This window comes from Pinus tabuliformis, chromosome 3_2, assembly GCF_031772625.1.
Source record: "Pinus tabuliformis cultivar Carrire ecotype Pingquan chromosome 3_2, CPIR1, whole genome shotgun sequence".
Classification (NCBI taxonomy): Eukaryota; Viridiplantae; Streptophyta; class Pinopsida; order Pinales; family Pinaceae; genus Pinus; species Pinus tabuliformis.
This window is the reverse complement of record NC_142302.1, coordinates 765,485,421-765,504,984: the sequence shown is the minus strand read 5'-3', so window position 1 is coordinate 765,504,984 and position 19,564 is coordinate 765,485,421. Positions and strand designations below refer to the sequence as shown.

Sequence of the window (19,564 nt, the reverse complement as noted above, 5' to 3'; positions counted from 1 at the left end):
TTAAGGATAAAGTGGAAATAAAGATAGTTTTCTTCTAAAATTCTGTGTTTCTTCTAAATTGTCATAATATCTGTTTAAATTCATCTGCTTATGGTTTGAATGAATATAAATCTGGGTTTATTTTAATACGCGAATCAGTTGTGTTAGTTAAATGTTTTCTTAAATACCTTGGTAATTGGTAACAACATCATCTAATAGAATAGCGCACTAAAAAGAAAGACATAATCAAGCTGGATCTGTGTGAATACCGAGCAGCGCGAAGCTGTAAACCAGTGCACGAAACCTCCAGACCACACCAAGACATCCCTAGGGTGCGGAAACCTGGTTCCAGCACCCTCCCCTGCTACCTCGGGTGAGACCTCAGTCCGCGCTCCACGGGCTGTTGCCGAAATGGCTGGTAGCTGCGAGATTTGTTTGGCTAAATAACTCTTCCGAACCTGGGTCAGGCCCTAATAAGCCAACAGTGGTCATTGTAAATATTGCAACGAGCTATGTTATAAAGCTCCATGGGCAGTATGTCTTATTTTCAGTAGTGATGGGACACATATTCCAAGTTGAATGGTGGGTGGGACATCCTAGTGGGTGTTCATTTGGTTGTTTCTGGCTAAGGAAATTGGCAAAGGCAATGGCTAAGGCATTAAAGAGGAAAAAAGGTATTTTTGCACATTTATTTATGAAAATAATGGAAATTAGTACAAAAGGAAGGTGAAATGTCATAGGTTGCATGTGAGGAGGAAATTGAAGGAAAGTAATGGAAAATGAAGAAAATAAATGCCTCATTAATAAAAAGGCTTCTTGAGATCAGTGGGCAAGACTTGATCAGTTCAGTTTTAGAGCTCTTTCATTATTCCCTCTCTCTCTCTCATACTTTTGGCTACATGGATTTTTCTCGAAGCACTCTTGGAGGGTGTGGCATACTTGGAGTTTTAGATCAATAAGGAAAAGGAAAAGTAGGAAAGTGCAACAGAGCATCGGGATTAGTAGCTACATCAAATTTTCTTGTAGGTACCAAGTTGCATGTATGATTTATTCACTAGTTTTTGCATGCATGGCACATGCATGTGGTTTCATGGTTGTAATCTATCATTGGCATGGAGGATTGCCTGGATCAACAATGGATTTCCTAGCCTTTCCATTTCCTAGATAGCCATGGTGATTGTGGGTTAATTTCATTTTTTTTTTTTGGTTGGTTCTCGTGTTTCCTTAGCTTGGGTTGAGTTACTAGTCCTGGAAGCCCTGGTTGGACAAATGCTCTGGAAGCTCTATAACACCTTGGGTTGAGTTACTAGTCCTGATAGACTTGGTTGGACAAATGATCTAGAAGCCCTGGGTGGGTTGAGTTACTAATCCTGGAAGCCCTAGTTGGAAAAACGCTCTGGAAGCCTTGTATAAGTTGTGGGTTGAGTTACTAGTCCTGGAAGCCTTGGTTTGACAAATGCTCTAGAAGCCCTAGAAGGATTGGATGGAGACCAATCTGATGATGGTTTTTTGATGTCCGACTATGAGGTGGAATCACCGATTGATGGGTTGAGGTGGATGGCCTCTAGAAGCCCTAGATGATTTTTTATTGATGTGTTTTATGAGATCCCACATTCATGTTTGGAATATGGAATGGGGATGAATGGATAAAGAAAAGTTTGGCTCAACCATTCTATAGTCGGGTAGAACATGGAAATCCCATCCTGGGTTTGGATTTTGCATCATTAATTAAAGGTTATTTCTCCTTGTATCTCTATGAGCATTATGGTGGATTATATGGTTGTGATTTCATTGGTATTTTTGTCCCTATTATGTTGGTTATCTACATGTTTTATGACAATAGCCATTAGTGGCTCTCATCGTGTTCTTACTGGTTATTGAATGATCAATGTATCTATGACCTAATGGATGAAATGGAAGTTAATGTGATAAGGAGACAATGCTTCATAGTGAATCTTAGATAAGTATGAGACCCCTGTGCTCAGATCTATTATTTACACCTGTAGGTTGCATATTTATTAAGTGTTTGAAAAAATGTGTATTATGACTAGTAGGGGTCCATTCAAGGTCTTGAACAAGTATTTGCTTTAGTACTGTCATTTCCATGTTATTTTACTGATTTAGAGAGATGGTTCAATTTTGGGTAGTGGCTCTGGTCACTGGCATGCAAGCCTGTGGGAGCGAATTTGGGTTGTCTGTCGTATGCATGCCTTGTCATGGGAGCGACTTTGGGTTTAATTCATCTAAATGATAGGTTAACTCAGGGGTTGGGAACCTAAAGTGGTGAATTAGCTCCTTGGGGTCCTGAAGCACCTGAGGGAGATCTGTGTGTTGTCTTTCCATAGATTCCATTTCCTTAAAGTCACCTAGGAGCTTGAATCATATCATAATATCCTCTTACTGCATGTATACCCTAACTGATCAGTTGCTTGGGTAGATGTGGGAAGATGATGTTACATGTGCACCCCATCGATGGATCAGATGTGCAAATAAGATAGAATGTGCCTTCAAGGATATATCCTCCTCATAGTACTTGAGGAGGCCTGCAATCCTTAAGAGTGCCTGGGTCGCTACAGTAGTAGGGTGACAGTATAAATACATCTCCCTCTTTCGAGCCTCCCATGGTTGGACCATATTGTATTGCCCTACCATTTGCTCTTGCTCCTATTGTTTCTCCCTTTGCTAACATCTATGTTACATGATTAACATATAAAATACATCAGCCTCACACATAAAATACAATTTTTTTTATTAAATGAAAAAAATATTTATAAATATGGAAACATAACTTTCAATTAAAAAAAAAAATCATTAGTGTGCCCAAAACACAGTCATGCACCGGATCTGATGTGTTATCAAAAACCACAGCATCACCATCAGTGCACACATACGTATGACACACCATTGTTGGATGACAAGTTTAAATTTTGTTAGATCTAAGACTTTTGTGATCCATAATGTAGAAAATAGTCTTTCGAATTAATCGCATCATTAGGATTGGGTCGCCATTTTGAACCAACTAATGTGGTTCATCCTCAGGACAAGGTGAGAAATCAATTGGTCTGATAGAATAAATAGGAGGGACACATCGTTGTCCAAGGTTAGCCATTTAAAATTAGTCGTTGGTGAAATTATTACCAGGGGGAGGAATTATTTTAGAATATGTGATAAAGGAATGTTTGTTAAATTATTTAATATTTTAGTTGGAAAACTAGCTGTTATGTAATAATAATTAAATATTTTATGTCAATATTCTAAATAATTTGTTAGTTTCTATAATAATATCATATAAGAATAATTACTTTATTCGTTAGGGTTGACCTAATTTAATCTAAAAAGGTTGAAAACTAGTTGTTATATTGTTACACTAAATCAATTTCTAAAATAATATTAAATGTGATTAATTTATATTAAATCAATTTATAAAATAATATTAAAAATAATTAATTTATATAAAACCATTTGATAGGGTTTACCTAATCATTATAAATTTGGCTGAAAAATAAATTAATTATGAATTTTTAAATTAATTAGTTATAATATTCTTAGTTAAGGGTGACTTCTAACATACCCATAAGGTTTAAAACCTAGCTAAGGGAAGAATTCAAAATAAATAAAAACTTTAATACATTGTATTTTACCAGTACCTCTAAAAATACTATTAAGGGAAAGGGGAAAGCTTATCCTCGTAAAGGAGGAAAGAATACTTAACCAAAAAAGGTTTGATAAAATAAAGGAGGGCTGAAAACAAATGAAGACACAGAGAATAAAAAGGAAAAACAAGGAAAAATAAGAAGAATAAAGAGAAGAAGGCGAGGAAAGGGAGGAGGAGTTGAGAAGAGAGAGATGGAATCCAGTTTTTGCTTAGTTTCCAACCATCGTCCCTCTTAAGGTTACTGGTATGCCTCTCAATCTCAATCGCTTCCCTAAGTTTCATGTGGTGGAAATGATCTATTTTAGCGATGACTTTGTATTCCTCAACACAGACATGGTGTTTTGATTTCTCTGCATGTTTTGCAAGGGCTGACATGTGTGAGTGATTGTGTTTGATGTCAACCTCATGTTGACTAATCCTTTGCCTAATAGACCTTCCTATTTCTCCTATGTAGGGGATACCACAGGAGCAGGGAACGAGGTAGACCCCTTTTGAGTCTTTAGGGTCATTAGGGTACTTAACAAATCTAAGGGAATTTTTAATGGTATTGAGAGGTTTGAAGGAGGAAGAGAGATTACTCTTTTTAAGAATATGGGCAATCCTATCTGTGGTACCTTGGATATACGGGAGATGAACCTTAGAGATAGGATCGTCATGAGCATGTTTAACCCTAGGTTCTTTACTAGCTCTGAGAAAGGCCTTGAGACTTTAGGGTCTGCTATATCCATTATTCTCAAAAACCTCAAGAAGATGAGATTTCTCCTGGTTAAGGTGGTTATCATCAGAGATTCTTAGAGCACAGGTAGCAAGGGTACTAAGAACCCCAAATTTATGAGATGGGAAATGATGATAACTAGCATGGAGATATTGTTCCGTGTGAGTCTTCTTTCGAAAAACTTGGTGACAGTTGGAACCATCCTCATTTCTAGAAAGGAGAATGTCAAGAAAGGGAAGGTGACCATTCTCCTCAACTTCCATAGTGAACTTGATGGAGTCTGACTGAGAATCAAGGTGGTTGAGAAACAGATATAGTTTCTCTCGACCATGCAGCCAGATGACACAAGTGTCATCGACAAACCTCTTCCATTTTTTAGGATGGAATTTAGCAGAGGTTAGGGCCTTGGTCTCAAAATCTTCCATAAACAAGTTTGCGATGATAGGGGAGAGAGGGGAACCCATCGCAACACCGCAGGTTTTCTCATAGAACTCACCTTGGAAACTAAAGAAAGTTGAGGTGAGGCAGAGGCCAACTAACTTAATAATGTCTTTATTGGTGATGTGATTAATAACATCAATGGATTCTTGGATGGGGATTTTAGTGAATAAGGAAACAACATCGAAACTCACCAATAAATCTCCAAGTTCTAATTTGATATCTCTCCACTCTTGAACAAAGGAGGCAGATTTTTTCATAAAAGAATCATTGCACACAACAAGAGGTTTGAGATTTTGAGCAAGGAATTTAGCAAGAGGATAGGTAGGCCCACCTATGGTGTTAACAATAGGTCTTAAGGGGGGCCCATATTTATGAATCTTTGGTAGGCCATAGATTCTAGGGGTAAGGGGATTTCTCTCAATGAGCTTCCAGGAAAGGGGATTAAGAGACGAATCTACTTTAATAACAGAAGTAACCACCTTAGAAATGGATTTAAGGGGGTTCTTCTTGAGCTTCACGTAACTCCCACTATTAGAAAGATCGTCTACCATTTTAAGGACATAATTATAATTATCAAGAATGACAATAGCTCCACCTTTTTCCGCCCTAAGGACAACAATGTCGAGGTCATCCCGCATGGATTTAAGGGAAACAAATTCAGCCTTGCTAAGGTTTTTCTTAGGAGGTTTAGCTTTTCTAAGAACAACAGTGCAATCTTGTCTAATAGTCTCCTTGACATTGTCTGGAAGGTCCTTGATCCCGTATAAGATGCTGCAGATAATATCATTAGTAGGAATCTTATTCGGGGCAAGGGCAAATTGAGACCTCTATTAAAGAGTCTAAAGACTATGGGAGTAAAATTCTTGCTCAAGAGATTAATAACATTCCTAAAACCTAACAAAGATTTATCATTATTATTAGTATTAGTATTAGCATTAGTATTAGTATTATTCTTATTATTATTAGTATTATTATTAATATTAATGTTTTTATTATTAATAATAATAATATTATTATTATTATTATTGTTCTTATTATCATTATTGTTCATATGTGAAAAGGAGTAATTTAAGTTAAGGTTATTGATGGTGTTCTTATTCCTAAATCTAATGGAATTTCTGGAATGTTTATTACCTTTAATGTTATTTTTAATATTATTAAATTGTATTTTTTTATTATTAGGATGTGAGGGAGAAAAGTTACTATTGAAAATTGAATTATTCGTATTAATAGCATTATTCTTGTCTAGGATGCTATTATATTTAATAAAATTATCGAATTTAATAGAGGAATTATTGTTAAATTTAACAGGATTAGGGGATCTCCCTCCCCTTTCTCATCTCCTTCTCCCGAGTATTCCTGTTCTGCTCCTTTGGAGTCCCAGTTTTACTCTTCCTCTAATCCTATTAAATTTAACAGTAATTCCTCTATTAAATTCGATAATTTTATTAAATATAATAGCATCATAGACAAGAATAATGCTATTAATACGAATAATTCAATTTTCAATAATAACCTTTCTCCCTCACATCCTAATAATAATAATAATAAAAGACAATTTAATAATATTAAAAATAACAATAAAGGTAATAAACATTCTAGAAATTTCGTTAGATTTACGAATAAGAACACTGCAATAACCATAACTTAATTTACTCCTTTTCACATATGAACAATAATAATAATAAGAACAAAAATATTAATAAGAATATTAATATTAATAAAAACATTAATATTAATAATAGTACTAATAACAATAACAATAATACTAACTGCGCGCTGCTCCCCCGCGCCCTGCTGTTGCTGCGACCGTCTGAGCCCTCTGCGCGCCTGTGCCTGGCAGCGCTGCTGCTGGGCCGCCCTCCCCTTCTGCTCGCCCCCCCTTCCACCCTGGGGCCTTCTGCCCGTTTCCTTGAGGGCCTGCGGCCCTTCCCCCTCTCAGGCTTTCGCTGGAGCGCCCCCTGCGCTTCTGGCCTACCCTGCAATGGATCCGCCAACCCAAGAACAGGAAGATCTTGAGAAGATGTTTGCCTCTCTCACCAAAGAGAATAACTCAGAGAAGATTCGCCCAACAGCCTCAAAGTTTATTAAGAAGCTTGATGAAATTTCGGAAGTTCTGCTCCCTCCCGCCCTCCCGAGGAGAGCTGCAGTTGCCCTGGCAGATCGTGGTCTGGTTGGACAGTTCACCGGACTTTGGCCCTCCCCCCGCACAGTCCAACGCTGGGTGGAAAGAAACTGGAACTCAATGGTCCAAGGAAAGATAGCAATAAGGTTCTGCGGAAGGGGATTTTTCACATTCCTCTTCGAAACGGTGGAAGACCGTAATCTCATCTTCAGGAACGGCCCATACTTCATGGACACAAGAGGCCTTTATCTCAATAGATGGACCCCCGACTTTGACCCCGAGATGGACGTTCCCAGTGCTGTCCCGGTCTGGGTCCGTCTCCCCCATCTGCCTCTCCACTGCTGGGGAGATGAATCGGTGAGAGCTATAGGAAATGCTGTGGGGAAATATATCGATAGATCGGAACCAAAGGAGAACATGCATGCATGTGCTCGGATCTGTGTTGAAGTGGATCTGGGGAAAGGATTACCGGAAGCGATCAAACTCAAGGTAGATCAGTGGACGCATATACAGCAAGTGGACTATGAGCAGCTGCCATTCAAGTGCAAGGTATGTCATGAATATGGGCATTTTGCTAATAGGTGTAGTAAAAATAAGCCTACAGACTCTGATAATGTTGAAGCCCCTGAAGAAACTTGGGAAAAAGTCAAGAAGAAGAAGTCAAACCCTCCCCATGGAACCACCTCAAAACCCCCTAATGAAACCCCAACCCCAGCCTCCCATCCCTCCGGATCTGGCCCCTCTTTCCCCTCTTCCTCCAACCCTTTTGAATCCCTTGCGTCAGAGGATCCCCCATCCCCCCCTCCCTCTCCGAGACCATAGCAACACCTCCCTCTCCCCCCCCCCGACCTCCCCTCCCCCAACTGTTGAAAGAATCCTAACAAGGAACAAGACAAAGGAAAATATCACATCCACCGATCCACCCAGAAAAGTAGGAAGGAAGTCAAACAAAGAGATAAGGGATGAGAACGCAGCAAAGGAAATGGCCACAGGGACCCAGCAGCCAATGGATACATATCTAGACAAGACCAAAGGGAGCGGGGAGAAGATGAAGGAGAAAAGTGGAACACACAATAAATCAAGTAAATGATGAATCTGGTCTCTTGGAACTGTAGGGGGATGGGCTCCTCCCTAAAATCTAATGCAGTCCGCGACCTTCTCAAATCAGAACACCCAGACTTTCTACTACTTCAGGAGACCAAAATCACTGATCAGGATTTTCAAAACAATGTGAATAGAAGCAGAAGTTATGAGGGAATAGGACTAAGTGCAGTAGGGGCCTCAGGTGGAATAGGAACAATTTGGGACAAAAGTAAATGGAAACTAAAAGACAGCAGGCAGAACAAATGGTGGATAAGAACAGATATGCAAAACATATCCAAGACTGAAGAATACACAATATATAATGTATACGCCCCCCCCCATTACAGAGATAAAGCTTCTTGCTGGGAGTCAATCACAACAGATTTAATGAATGTCCAGGACAGAAATATCTTCCTGGGGGGAGACCTGAATCTAATCAGGAATGCGGAAGAGAAGATGGGAGGAAATTTCTTTGCAGACCCCTCAAGGGATGCATTAGAAAGCATCATCCAAACTCACAGGCTGGTTGATATCCCTCCTCAGAACGGGCGTTTTACATGGTCGAACAAGAGAACTGGTAAAAACAACATCAAAGAGAGGCTGGATCGTATATTGGTTCAAGAAAGAATCTCGGCCAACTTTACAAGGATCCAAAGCACTATTATTCAAGGCTATATATCAGACCATAAACCAGTGGCACTGCATCTAGTCAAAGGGGAAAATATGGGACCGATACCCTTTAAGTATAATAGAGCATGGGAAAACAGTGAAGACTTCTGGAACCTGGTAAGGGAGAAATGGGCAACAGAAATCATAGGTTCCCCGCACTACATATGGGAAACAAAGATCAAAATTCTCAGGACAGCCATCAAGCAATGGGCGAGAAATTTCGCAACAGAGAAAGAGAAAAAGAAAATCGACCTCCAAATGAAACTAGCAGAGTGGAATCAAGAAAAAGAGAAGGGCCAAGACACAGAAGAGGACCTAAGGAAAGAAAATGATTTGTACATGGAGCTGTACAAACAGAATCGAGCGGAAGAGGAAGAGCAAAGGCAAAAATCGAGGTGCCTTTGGCTCAAATCAGGTGACAAGAACACCTCTTTCTTTCATAACAGTATCAAATTGAGGAGAGCAGTGAACAATATTGGGAAAATAGCAGTGGAGGGCAGAGTTCTAACAGAGCAAAGGGAGATCAAGGAAGCAGCGACTCGACATTTTCAAAATCTCCTATCTGCTGACCCCCAATACATGGAAAATTCGGATTTCCTAAATATAATAGAGAATAAAATCACAGATGAACAAAACGCAGAATTAGAAAAGGAGATCACGAAGGAAGAGATAGAATGGTCTATCCATAGCATGCCAATGGATAAGGCCCCAGGCCCTGATGGATTTACAGCTGCCTTTTATAAAACCCATTGGGAGGTTATTAAGAAAGATTATATTAGAATGGCAAAAAATTTCTTTGCAAAATGCAAACTGGGCAGCAGCATTAAGTCATCTCATTTAGCTCTTATCCCCAAAGACCCAAATCCTCAATCTTTTGACAGATTCCGCCCTATTTCACTGTGTAATGTTTCCTACAAAATTATCTCCAAGATCTTGGCGCACAGGCTAAAAAAAATCCTTCCCTCCCTCATATCCGAGAACCAAGGAGGTTTTGTTCCTAGGCGACATATAACGGACAATGTCATTCTCATTCAGGAGGCAATTCACAGCAGTTTATTCAGAAATGAGAAGGGTATGATCATCAAGCTGGACATGGCGAACGCCTTTGACCGGGTAAACCACTCTTTCCTTCAGGCAGCATTAATGAAATTTGGCATCTCAGAGTTCTTTATTAGCAGGGTCATGGAATGCATCTCCCACATCTGGACAGCTCCCCTCATCAACGGAAGGCCCTGCACTGCTTTCAAGAGTTCAAGAGGTTTGAGGCAGGGATGCCCTCTGTCACCCTTTCTCTACATTATTATGGCTGAAACCCTCAGCTTACATTTGGAGAACAAGCGCAAAACAAAAGAAATAACAGGGGTGGACATAGTCCGTGGATCAAAGGGAATCAACCACTCCCTGTTCGCAGATGACATTCTGCTAATAGGGGGAGCCTCCAGCATTATGGCTCGTAGGTTCAAAAAAATCCTGGATCTCTTCCTTCAAGCCTCAGGAGGCAAACTAAACAACAATAAGTGTATGATATACACTTGGAACGTCCCAAGAAACATAACTCAGAGAATCTCTATAATTATGGAAATCCCTGCCCAAGGGAATTGGTCCCATTTCATGTACTTAGGGCTTCCATTAGCCAAGGAAACAATCAAATCTGAGATCTGGGCGAAACTAATTGAGAAATTGAGAGGGAAACTACAGAGTTGGGGAGTATATTGGCTCAACCTAGCAGGTAGAACCATTCTCATAAAGGCCATTCTATCAGCCCTCCCAATCTACCAATTTGCTACCACTCTCGCCCCGGCAGGAATACACAAGCAGATGGAGCTGATTATTAGAAGTTTCCTGTGGCAAGGAGGAAAGCAAGATACAAAAAAGTTCAGTTTGGTGAAGTGGGACAAGGTCACTCTTCCCCTGGAAAAAGGAGGGCTCGGAATCAGAATACCAAGGCTAGCAAACATGGCTATGGGCTATAAATTGGTATGGAGAATTCTCAATGAGAAAGGGACCTGGTGGACAGAGGTCATCAAGAGGAAGTACCTAAATGGGAACAAAAGCAACATCCTCTCTGAAAACATCATTGAAAGACAGTGTACCCCCGTTTGGAAGCTGATTAAAAAGACCCTCCCTCATTTCAAATCGTGCATATCAAGGGCCCCGGGTAATGGCAAGGAAATCAACATTTGGGAGGACAGGATAATGGGCAAGGAGGAAAGGGTAACGCTCATTAACTACAAGCCATTGCAAAGGTGGATGTCAGAGGCAAAGATCAAAACTCTTTATGATACCTCCCTTTGGGATCAAAATTGCTGGACAGGTTGGAGACCTCTCCCCCTCCCTGATGATCTTAAGAATCTCTGGGTCGAGCTAAAGACTTCGCTTATAAGCTCTGCCCCCACAAACAGAAAGGAGGAAGACAAATTTGTTTGGGACCCTAATGGGGGTAATTATACGGTCAAGGAGGGCTACAAAGTTTTGCAAAACACCTCAACAATTAACAATTGGCCTCTTCAGAAAGCAATATGGAGAACTGAGTGTCTGCCAAAGGTTAAGCTCTTTAATTGGACCCTTCTGCATGGTAAAATCCTTACTGCTGAAAATCTCAGGAAGAAAGGCATTCATGGCCCATCAATGTGCTGCATGTGTAAGGAAGCAGAGGAAAGCATAACCCACCTCTTCATGGAATGCTCCTTTGCAAGAGCTTGCTGGAAGCTCATCACTAACCCCCTAAGCATCAGCGAACCTCCCAACCAGATCACTCTTCTACAGAAACACTGGGGCAATAGCTTCCCTCATTCCGGCAAATGTAAGGGTCTTGTCAAAAGGATATGGAACAGCATCCCAGCCAATCTTTGCTGGCAGATATGGATAGCCAGAAATAAGTGTATTTTCAAGAGCGAAAAGCCAAGTATCTCCAGCGTGCTAGCCAAAACGATGGCACTCATCACTGAGACCATTGAAGCAAATGGCATTAACCAGGCAGACCCGGATCTGACTGAGGCAAGAGTTAAAGAGTGGATCAGCAAATTCAAACTGGAAGGGAGAACTCAGAAGATAGAAAACACAGGGAGGAGGATCATGGACTGGAAACTAAGGGGGTCAAAGGAAGAAGTTAAGAGCTGGATTCAAAATCAAAACCGACCTACCCTTCACTTTGATGGGGCATCAAAGAACAACCCGGGCCAAGCGGGAGCAGGTGGAGTTATTAAAGACTGTCAAGGGAGAAACATAGTTACTTATGAATGGGGTATGGGCACCATGACAAACAATAAGGCAGAAGCATACAGCCTACTGCTGGGGACCTCCATTGCCAGGAATCTTGGCCTAAGAAATCTATTAATTCTTGGCGACTCTGCTATCATCATAGCAGCAGTGACCTCAGGGAAAGACTTCAAACAAGCAGCATTAAACAATATCAAAGGAAGGATAATGGAAAATATCAGGTATCTTGGCAGTGTCACCTTCAAGCACATCCTCAGAGCAAACAACGTGGAAGCAGATGAACAAGCGAACAAGGCTACAAGAAGGCAAACAGGTCAAGTTAAGGAGAATGACTCAGTTTATGAGAAAGACATCCCCTAAGCGGGACTCCCATATCGCCTCTCCCAAGAAACCCAGTCACCACAGGAATATTCTCCTCCGTATCTGGCCCTTACCCAAATCTCCTCTCTGCTCTATCGGGTACCACCGGAATTCTAATCGCCCTCATGACCTGACCACCATCATGGAATTATATCTCTTGGGGATTCTTTACATGACCAGCGCAGCCATTCTCAGGATATGGGATCATGTCTATCCCCTCCGCACGCTCCTTGCCAGTAGCCATATCAAATCTACAGACCTCTCCCCTCCCAAGAACAGACCCATTCAGAATCAATCCAGGCATATGCGGATCCTCCATGGTCTTATATATTGCAGTCGGGTCTCAAGTAAACGCACAGTTCTAGGCAAGACACCGCATCCCCATTGCGACTCCAGCAACAGAAGGCAACCAACCGACGGCCTCATCTCTCACCGGGAAGCAAAGCTTCGCAGCGTGCTCTTGGTAACTACAATTTTATTCTCTGTTGGTTTATATTTGCTGACTCTTTTGCTCCTAGAATGCAGTAGTGTCACAGGTATATCCCCGAAGTTCACTCTCAGGCCGCTGAGCCAGTCGTTCCACTCTCTTTTGAGCCAGCACCTTCCCTCTTCAGGCCCGCTCATTGCTCCTCACGGGTCTCCCCAGCCTACAAGTTTCGTTTTGTTGTTTGCTGGAATGGCCGAACAGAAGAAGCCTTCAGCTGATCAGGCGCAACCCGGCAACCTTTTGGACAGCATTTTCAACAATAGGGACTGCACCATGTGCAAGACCCACACGATCATGATCAACAGCCTGACCAAGCAGCTGAAAGAGCTGCAAGATGATTATCATGTAGACAGGAACTCAAAGCGCAAAAAATTGGACAAAAGGAAGAATGAAATTGAATCACTGAAAGAGAGATGCAGCCACTTGGAGGCAGCCATGGAGCACATTCGATCCCTTGCCCAAAGGTACCAGGCAGAAGCTTCAACCAAGGCTAGTGTCAAGAATCCTGATGACTCTGTCACTCAACATTTCCCTTAAGGAATGCATTGTAAATTTAGATGGTTAGGAGGTTCCTTCGTAAGGCAATATAGTCGTCTTTGTTTTGCTCTCTGTTTAATTAAAAGAAGCAATGAGGAATATGGGCCTGCGAACCCACTTTTGATCCTCAGCTTTCAGAAACACCTCCCGTATGTACTAAGAACTCTGTAATGCTGGTTTTATAATACATAAGTACCCGACTTTGTTAAAAAAAATAATAATAACAATAATACTAATAATAATAATACTAATACTACTAATAATAATAATAAATCTTTGTTAGGTTTCAGGAATGTTATTAATCTCTCGAGCAAGAATTTTTCTCCCTCGATTTTTAGTCTCCTTAATAGAGGTATCAATTTTTCCCTTGCCTTGAATAAGATTCCTACTGATGATATCATATGTAGCATCGAATATGGGATCAAGGACCTTCCACACAATGTCAAGGATATTATAAGACAAGATTGCGTTGTAGTTCTTAGAAAAGCTAAACCTCCTAAGAAAAACCTTAGCAAGGTTGAATTTGTTGCCCTTAAATCCCTCTAGGATGACCCCGACATTGTTGTCCTTAGGGTGGCCAAAGGTGGAGCTGTTGTCATCCTTGATAAGTCTGATCATGTCCTTAATATGGTAGACCATCTTTCTATTAGTGAGAGTTACGTGAAGCTCAATAAGAACCCCCTTAAATCCATTTCTAAGGTGGTTGCTTCTGCTATTAAAGAAGATCTGTCTCTTAATCCCCTTTCCCAGAAGCTCATTGAGAGAAATCCCCTTACCCCTAGAATCTATGGCCTACCAAAGATTCATAAATCCGGGCCCCCCTTAATACCTATTGTTAACACCATAGGCAGGCCTGCTTATCCTCTTGCTAAATTCCTTGCTCAAAAGCTCAAACCTATTGTTGGGTGCACTGATTCTTTCGGCAAATACTCTACCTCCTTTGTTCAAGAGTGGAGAAATACCAAACTAGAATCTGGAGATTTATTGGTGAGTTTCGATGTCGTTTCCTTATTCACTAAAATCCCCATACAAGAATCCATTGATGTTATTAATGCAGCACTAATAAAGACACTGCCAAGTTAGTTGGCCTCTACCTCACTTCAACTTTCTTTAATTTCCAAGGTGAGATCTATGAGCAAACCTGCGGTGTTGCGATGGGTTCCACTCTCTCCCCCATAGTCACAAACTTGTTTATGGAATATTTTGAGACCAAGGCCCTAGCCTCTACTAAATTTTGTCCTAAAAAATGGAAGAGGTTTTTCAATGACACTTGTGTCATCTGGCCTCATGGTCGAGAGAAACTAATATGTTTCTCAACCACCTTAATTCTCAATCAAACTCTATAAATTTCACTATGGAAGTTGAGGAGAATGATCGCCTTCCCTTTCTCAACATTCTCCTTTCTATAAATGAGGATGGTTTTGTCTGTCACCAAGTTTTTCGAAAGACAATTCACATGGAACAGTTTCTCCATGCCAATTCTCATCATTTCTTAGCTCAGAAATTTGGGGTTCTCAGTACTCTTGCTACCCGTGCTCTAAGAATCTCTGATGATGACCACCTTAACCAAAAGAAATCTCATCTTCTTGAGGTTTTTTAGAATAATTGATATAGCAGACCCCAAAGTCTCAAGGCCTTTCTCAAAGCTATTAAATACCCTAGGGTTAAACTTGTTGATGACGATCCTATCTTTAAGGTTCATCTCCCATATATCCAAGGTACCACAAATAGGATTGCCCATATTCTTAAAAAGAGTAATGTTTCTTTCTCCTTCAAACCTCTCAATACCATTAAAAACTCCCTTAGATCTGTTAAGGACACTGTTGACCCTAATGACTCAAAAGGGGTCTACCTCTTTCCCTGCTCCTGTGGTATCCCCTACATAGGAGAAACATGAAGGTCTATCAAACAAAGGATTAGTCAACATGTAGCTAACATCAAACACAATCACTAATGCATGTCAGCTCTTGCAGAACATGCAGAGAAATCAAAACACCATGTCTGCATTGAGGAATCCAAATTCATCGCCAAAATCGATCATTTCCACCATAGGAAGCTAAGGGAAGTGATTGAGATTGAGAGGCATGATAGTAACCTTAATAGGGATGATGGTTGGAAACTAAGCAAAAGTTGGATTCCAACTCTCTCTTCTTAACTCCTCCTCCCTTTCCTCGCCTTCTTATCTTTCTTCTTCTTATGTTTCCTTGTTTTTCCTTTTTATTCTCTGTGTCTTCATTTGTTTTCAACACTCCTTTATTTTACTAAACCTTTTTTGGTTAAGTATGCTTTCCTCCTTTAGGAGGATAAGCTTTCCCCTTTCCTTTAATAGTCTTTTTAGAGGTATTGGTAAAATACAATGTATTAAAAAAAAATGAATTCTTCCCTTAGGTGGGTTTTCAACCTTATGGGTATGTTAGAAGTCGCCCCTAACTAAGAATATTATAATTAATTAATTTAAAAATTGATAATTAATTTATAATATATTCATTTATTTTTCAGCGAAATTTATAATGATTAGGTCAACCCTATCAAATGGTTTTATATAAATTAATTATTTTTAATATTATTCTATAAATTGGTTTAATATAAATTAATTACATTTAATATTGTTTTAGAAATTGATTTAGTGTATCAATATAATAGCTAGTTTTCAACCCTTTTATATTAAATTAGGTCAACCCTAACGAATAAAGTAACTCTTCTTAGATGATATTATTGTAGAAATTGACAAATTATTTAGAATATTGATATAAAATATTTAATTACTATTACATAACAGCGAGTTTTCCAACTAAAATATTAAATAATTTAACAAACATCCCCTTATCACATATTCTAAACTAATTTTCCCCCTCGGTAATAATTTCACCAACGGCTAACCCTAGCCAGTGATGCATCCCTGCTATTTATTCTATCAAATCAATTGATTTCTCACCTAGTCCTAAGGATGAACCACATTAGTTGGTTCGAAACGTCGACCCAATCCTAATGATGTGATTAATCCAAAAGACTATTTTCTAAATTTAAATTTCATCATGGTGCATCACATTTATGCATCGATGCGCACGTATAACCTTTTTGCACCAGAACGGAATGTTAAGGTTATCGAATGCACCAAGCTATAACTGTATTTATAAATATGATTTTTGCATTTTATTTGGTAGATATAAATGCATCGGATGTAACCTAAAAATTGTATGCACGGACATATGATTTATATTTTTCACGATGTATTTTCATTTACGAAATGCACCTCAATAATTGTGATGTGTTATGTTCATCCACCGAGCTGTGGCGCACCCTGTAAATTTACAGGATACACTGCTATGCCTGCGAGCTGAACATATCGAGCACACTATGTAGGGGAAAAAAATAAAAAAACAATGGAAATTTTATGCTAATTTTCGATTATAATCTACTAAAAAATAAAATTAGAGAGAAATATAGGCATTACCTAGACATTTTCTCGATGTGGATGCATTATTGACACATAATGGAGAAAAACAAATTTTACCATGGTTTGAAAACATTGGAAATTTAGGCAGTGAGCATGGTATGGAAGGATGGCAAGCAAGAGAAGCACCGACCTCATGGCACTTGCATGAAGCAAGAGTGGCACCAGTGCTTTAGAGCTCTCCATCACTATAGATGGTAAAAATGAAATTTAAGGTCAGGAGGTTTTTTTATTTAACCCTCTTCTAGTGTGTTATTATAATCGTATCGGTGTGGGAGATAACCAAGAGCACCACATTTTTTTAAATTAAAAAATATGTAATGGTGAATTATAATACAGGTACCACACTGGTGCTTTGTTTGATTATAGCACTGCTCTTTTTTTAATTAAAAATTTCATAGCGGTGCTCTTTAGATTATTCCTTGGGGCGTTTTAATACATTTACAGCATCGATGCGTCGTTGGAAGATAACACTGCATTTTTTTTTAATTTAAAAACTATAGTGGTGATCCTTCTTGGTATGCACCATAGGATTTTACTAAATGAAGAGCATCAGTGCTTTGGGTGTATATAGCACTGACAATTTTTAAAAGTTAACCTTTTTCTAGTGCTATCGATTATTCAAGCACCAGTGTGTTGTGTTATTTATGGCACCATGTTTTTTTTATTTTATAAAAAAAAATTCCACGATGCACCATGTTTTATACGACATTGGTGCTTGTATGGACAGTAAAGCATAAGTGCCTTTGTATATTATAGACACATCGGCTAAAAAACATCTGCTAAAACATTTTCCCACCCACCTCCATTAGTGAGCTTTGCTACAAACATATTTTTGGGCTATTTTTATATGGGCTTCCGCAAAAACCTCCACTAAAAGATATTTTCCTTATATTGGATTCACTTCAAGTAATCACAAGCATTTCTTCACTATCAGTGAGCTTGTTCAGTATCCCAACACATTTTATTGCATCACCTCTCTGCGCAGAAAACCTTTCTCTTCTTTTACCCTTTTTTTGTTTATTACATTATTCTCATTGGCGTTTTATCAATGTTAATATCGCCATAGGGATGGATCGTGACTCATTTAATGAGCATGAGAGGTTATTCTTTTTTTATAGAGACTCTTAGTATATACCTCTGAAAATTAGTATGCTCACTTGAGTTTCCTCCTTCCCTTCTTTAGTTGACCAAGCTGACAGATTGAACTGATTAATAATAAATTTGATTGAAGGAATGAAGATGCTATGATAGATACGAGCATCGTAGATCAACTAAGTCTTACGTTATGAAAGAAATGTATTTTATTTATAAGCATCATGGACTCTTAAAGATCTAGGCCTAGACAAATAAGGGGAATAAAATCTAACCAAGCATTGTTAGTTATCCTAGCATCCTGTTGAACTTTGCCACATTATTTCAGATCCAAACAAGATAGCTTTCACATGAAATCTTATTTACGTACAAACTCAATAGAAAAAGTGAAAGACCAAAATAAAAATCAAATCAGAGAAAAGATGTAATGAAACAAATGCAGGAAAGAACACTAAACTAACCTACACCTACACTAACAAATGGAAGGTCAAGATTACGTAGAATCTAATTCCAATGTGACCACAAAAGTGGCTCCTGACCTGTAGGGGGCGAGGGTAACGATAATGATGTGGTGAAACTGATGCAACAATGGAAAGGTTAACTTGAAGGGTGTACACATCGACTTGAAGGTATGACACCTTGGTTGAAAAATATAACAAGAATGTTTCTGCTAACCCATTAACCAATTCACCACGATGGCCATACAAACCTTGACAACTTCTAGTGGGAGTGCATTCACTCATATCCTTCATCTTGGAAAACATCATGAAAGATAAAAACTTATAATTAGTGATGGACCTTTCCAAGTATTATTATTCAAACCATAACATAATCGGATTATGATATCAAAAACAATCCATTGAAGAATCTTGTAATTCAAAAGAAGATAAATTTTCAATTCGTGTAATCAGACTACGAAAAGAATCCTGTGAAACAAGTTTGATATGATCTTGTTTGGAAACCTTCTCAAGATCACAAGAACCTTACATAACCATCAGTGAAGGATGAAGCTCCTCAACCTCTTGACAAGTTTCCAAACTCTCAAATGGTGAATCACAAAAAATAGGTTCCTTATAAAAAACAACCAGGGGATATGCACAACTATCACTAGATGTATTGATAAAAACATCATAAAATCCACAAACTTGATCAGATTTATCATTTCACACGTAAGACTCATTATGAATAAATAATTTGGATTGAACGAAGAAATTGCTTGAACATTCAAAGTTATAGACTCTTCTTATTCACATATTAAAGGTTGGGAATGAAAGAAATCATGGAAAAAAATACCTCTTTCTCCTCTTCTAATCAAGGATCATGAACACCCCATACCTGATTGTGATTGAAACTAGTGGAAAAAGGATCAAAAGCGTCTAAATAACAAGTTAGTATAAATTTCCATTAACCATATCAGGAAATAATGAATAATGTGTTGAGGGTGAAGAGGGAAAGGAAAACTCAGATGGAGTATCATCAATTTCAATTGATTCTTATTCAAAATATGAACCCCACACATAATGATCATGTCCTCTACTTGTGTGATGAAACCCTCTTGTACTTGACCACCATTTGAATCAATTGATTGAGAATTGAGAGAATCAAGAAAAAAACGTTAATGGAACAAATTGATCAAGTGGATCAAGACAAAGAGGGTAATAAGGCATAGATGATAAAGGATAAGAGGAATCTCTTAAAAAATCACTATCATCAATCAAATCATATTCGATATTAAACTTATCTGT

The 19,564-nt window shown here is 39.0% G+C and overlaps 1 protein-coding gene across 1 annotated transcript; it reads left to right on the top strand.

Moving 5' to 3' along the window:
* Positions 1-6,774: 6,774 nt before the first annotated feature.
* Positions 6,775-12,246, top strand: LOC149182877 (uncharacterized). The gene is made up of 2 exons (XM_089414708.1): positions 6,775-7,464; positions 8,398-12,246. The coding sequence occupies exons 1-2, from the start codon at positions 6,775-6,777 to the stop codon at positions 12,244-12,246; spliced, it is 4,539 nt and encodes a 1,512-aa protein (XP_089270834.1).
* Positions 12,247-19,564: the final 7,318 nt, after the last annotated feature.

Coding starts and splice junctions, on each gene's coding strand:
- LOC149182877 (XM_089414708.1), top strand. CDS start 6,775: ATGGATCCGCCAACCCAAGAACAGGAAGATCTTGAGAAGATGTTTGCC. Junction 7,465..8,397: donor AGCTGCCATTCAAGTGCAAG/GTATGTCATGAA, acceptor ATGAATGTCCAG/GACAGAAATATCTTCCTGGG.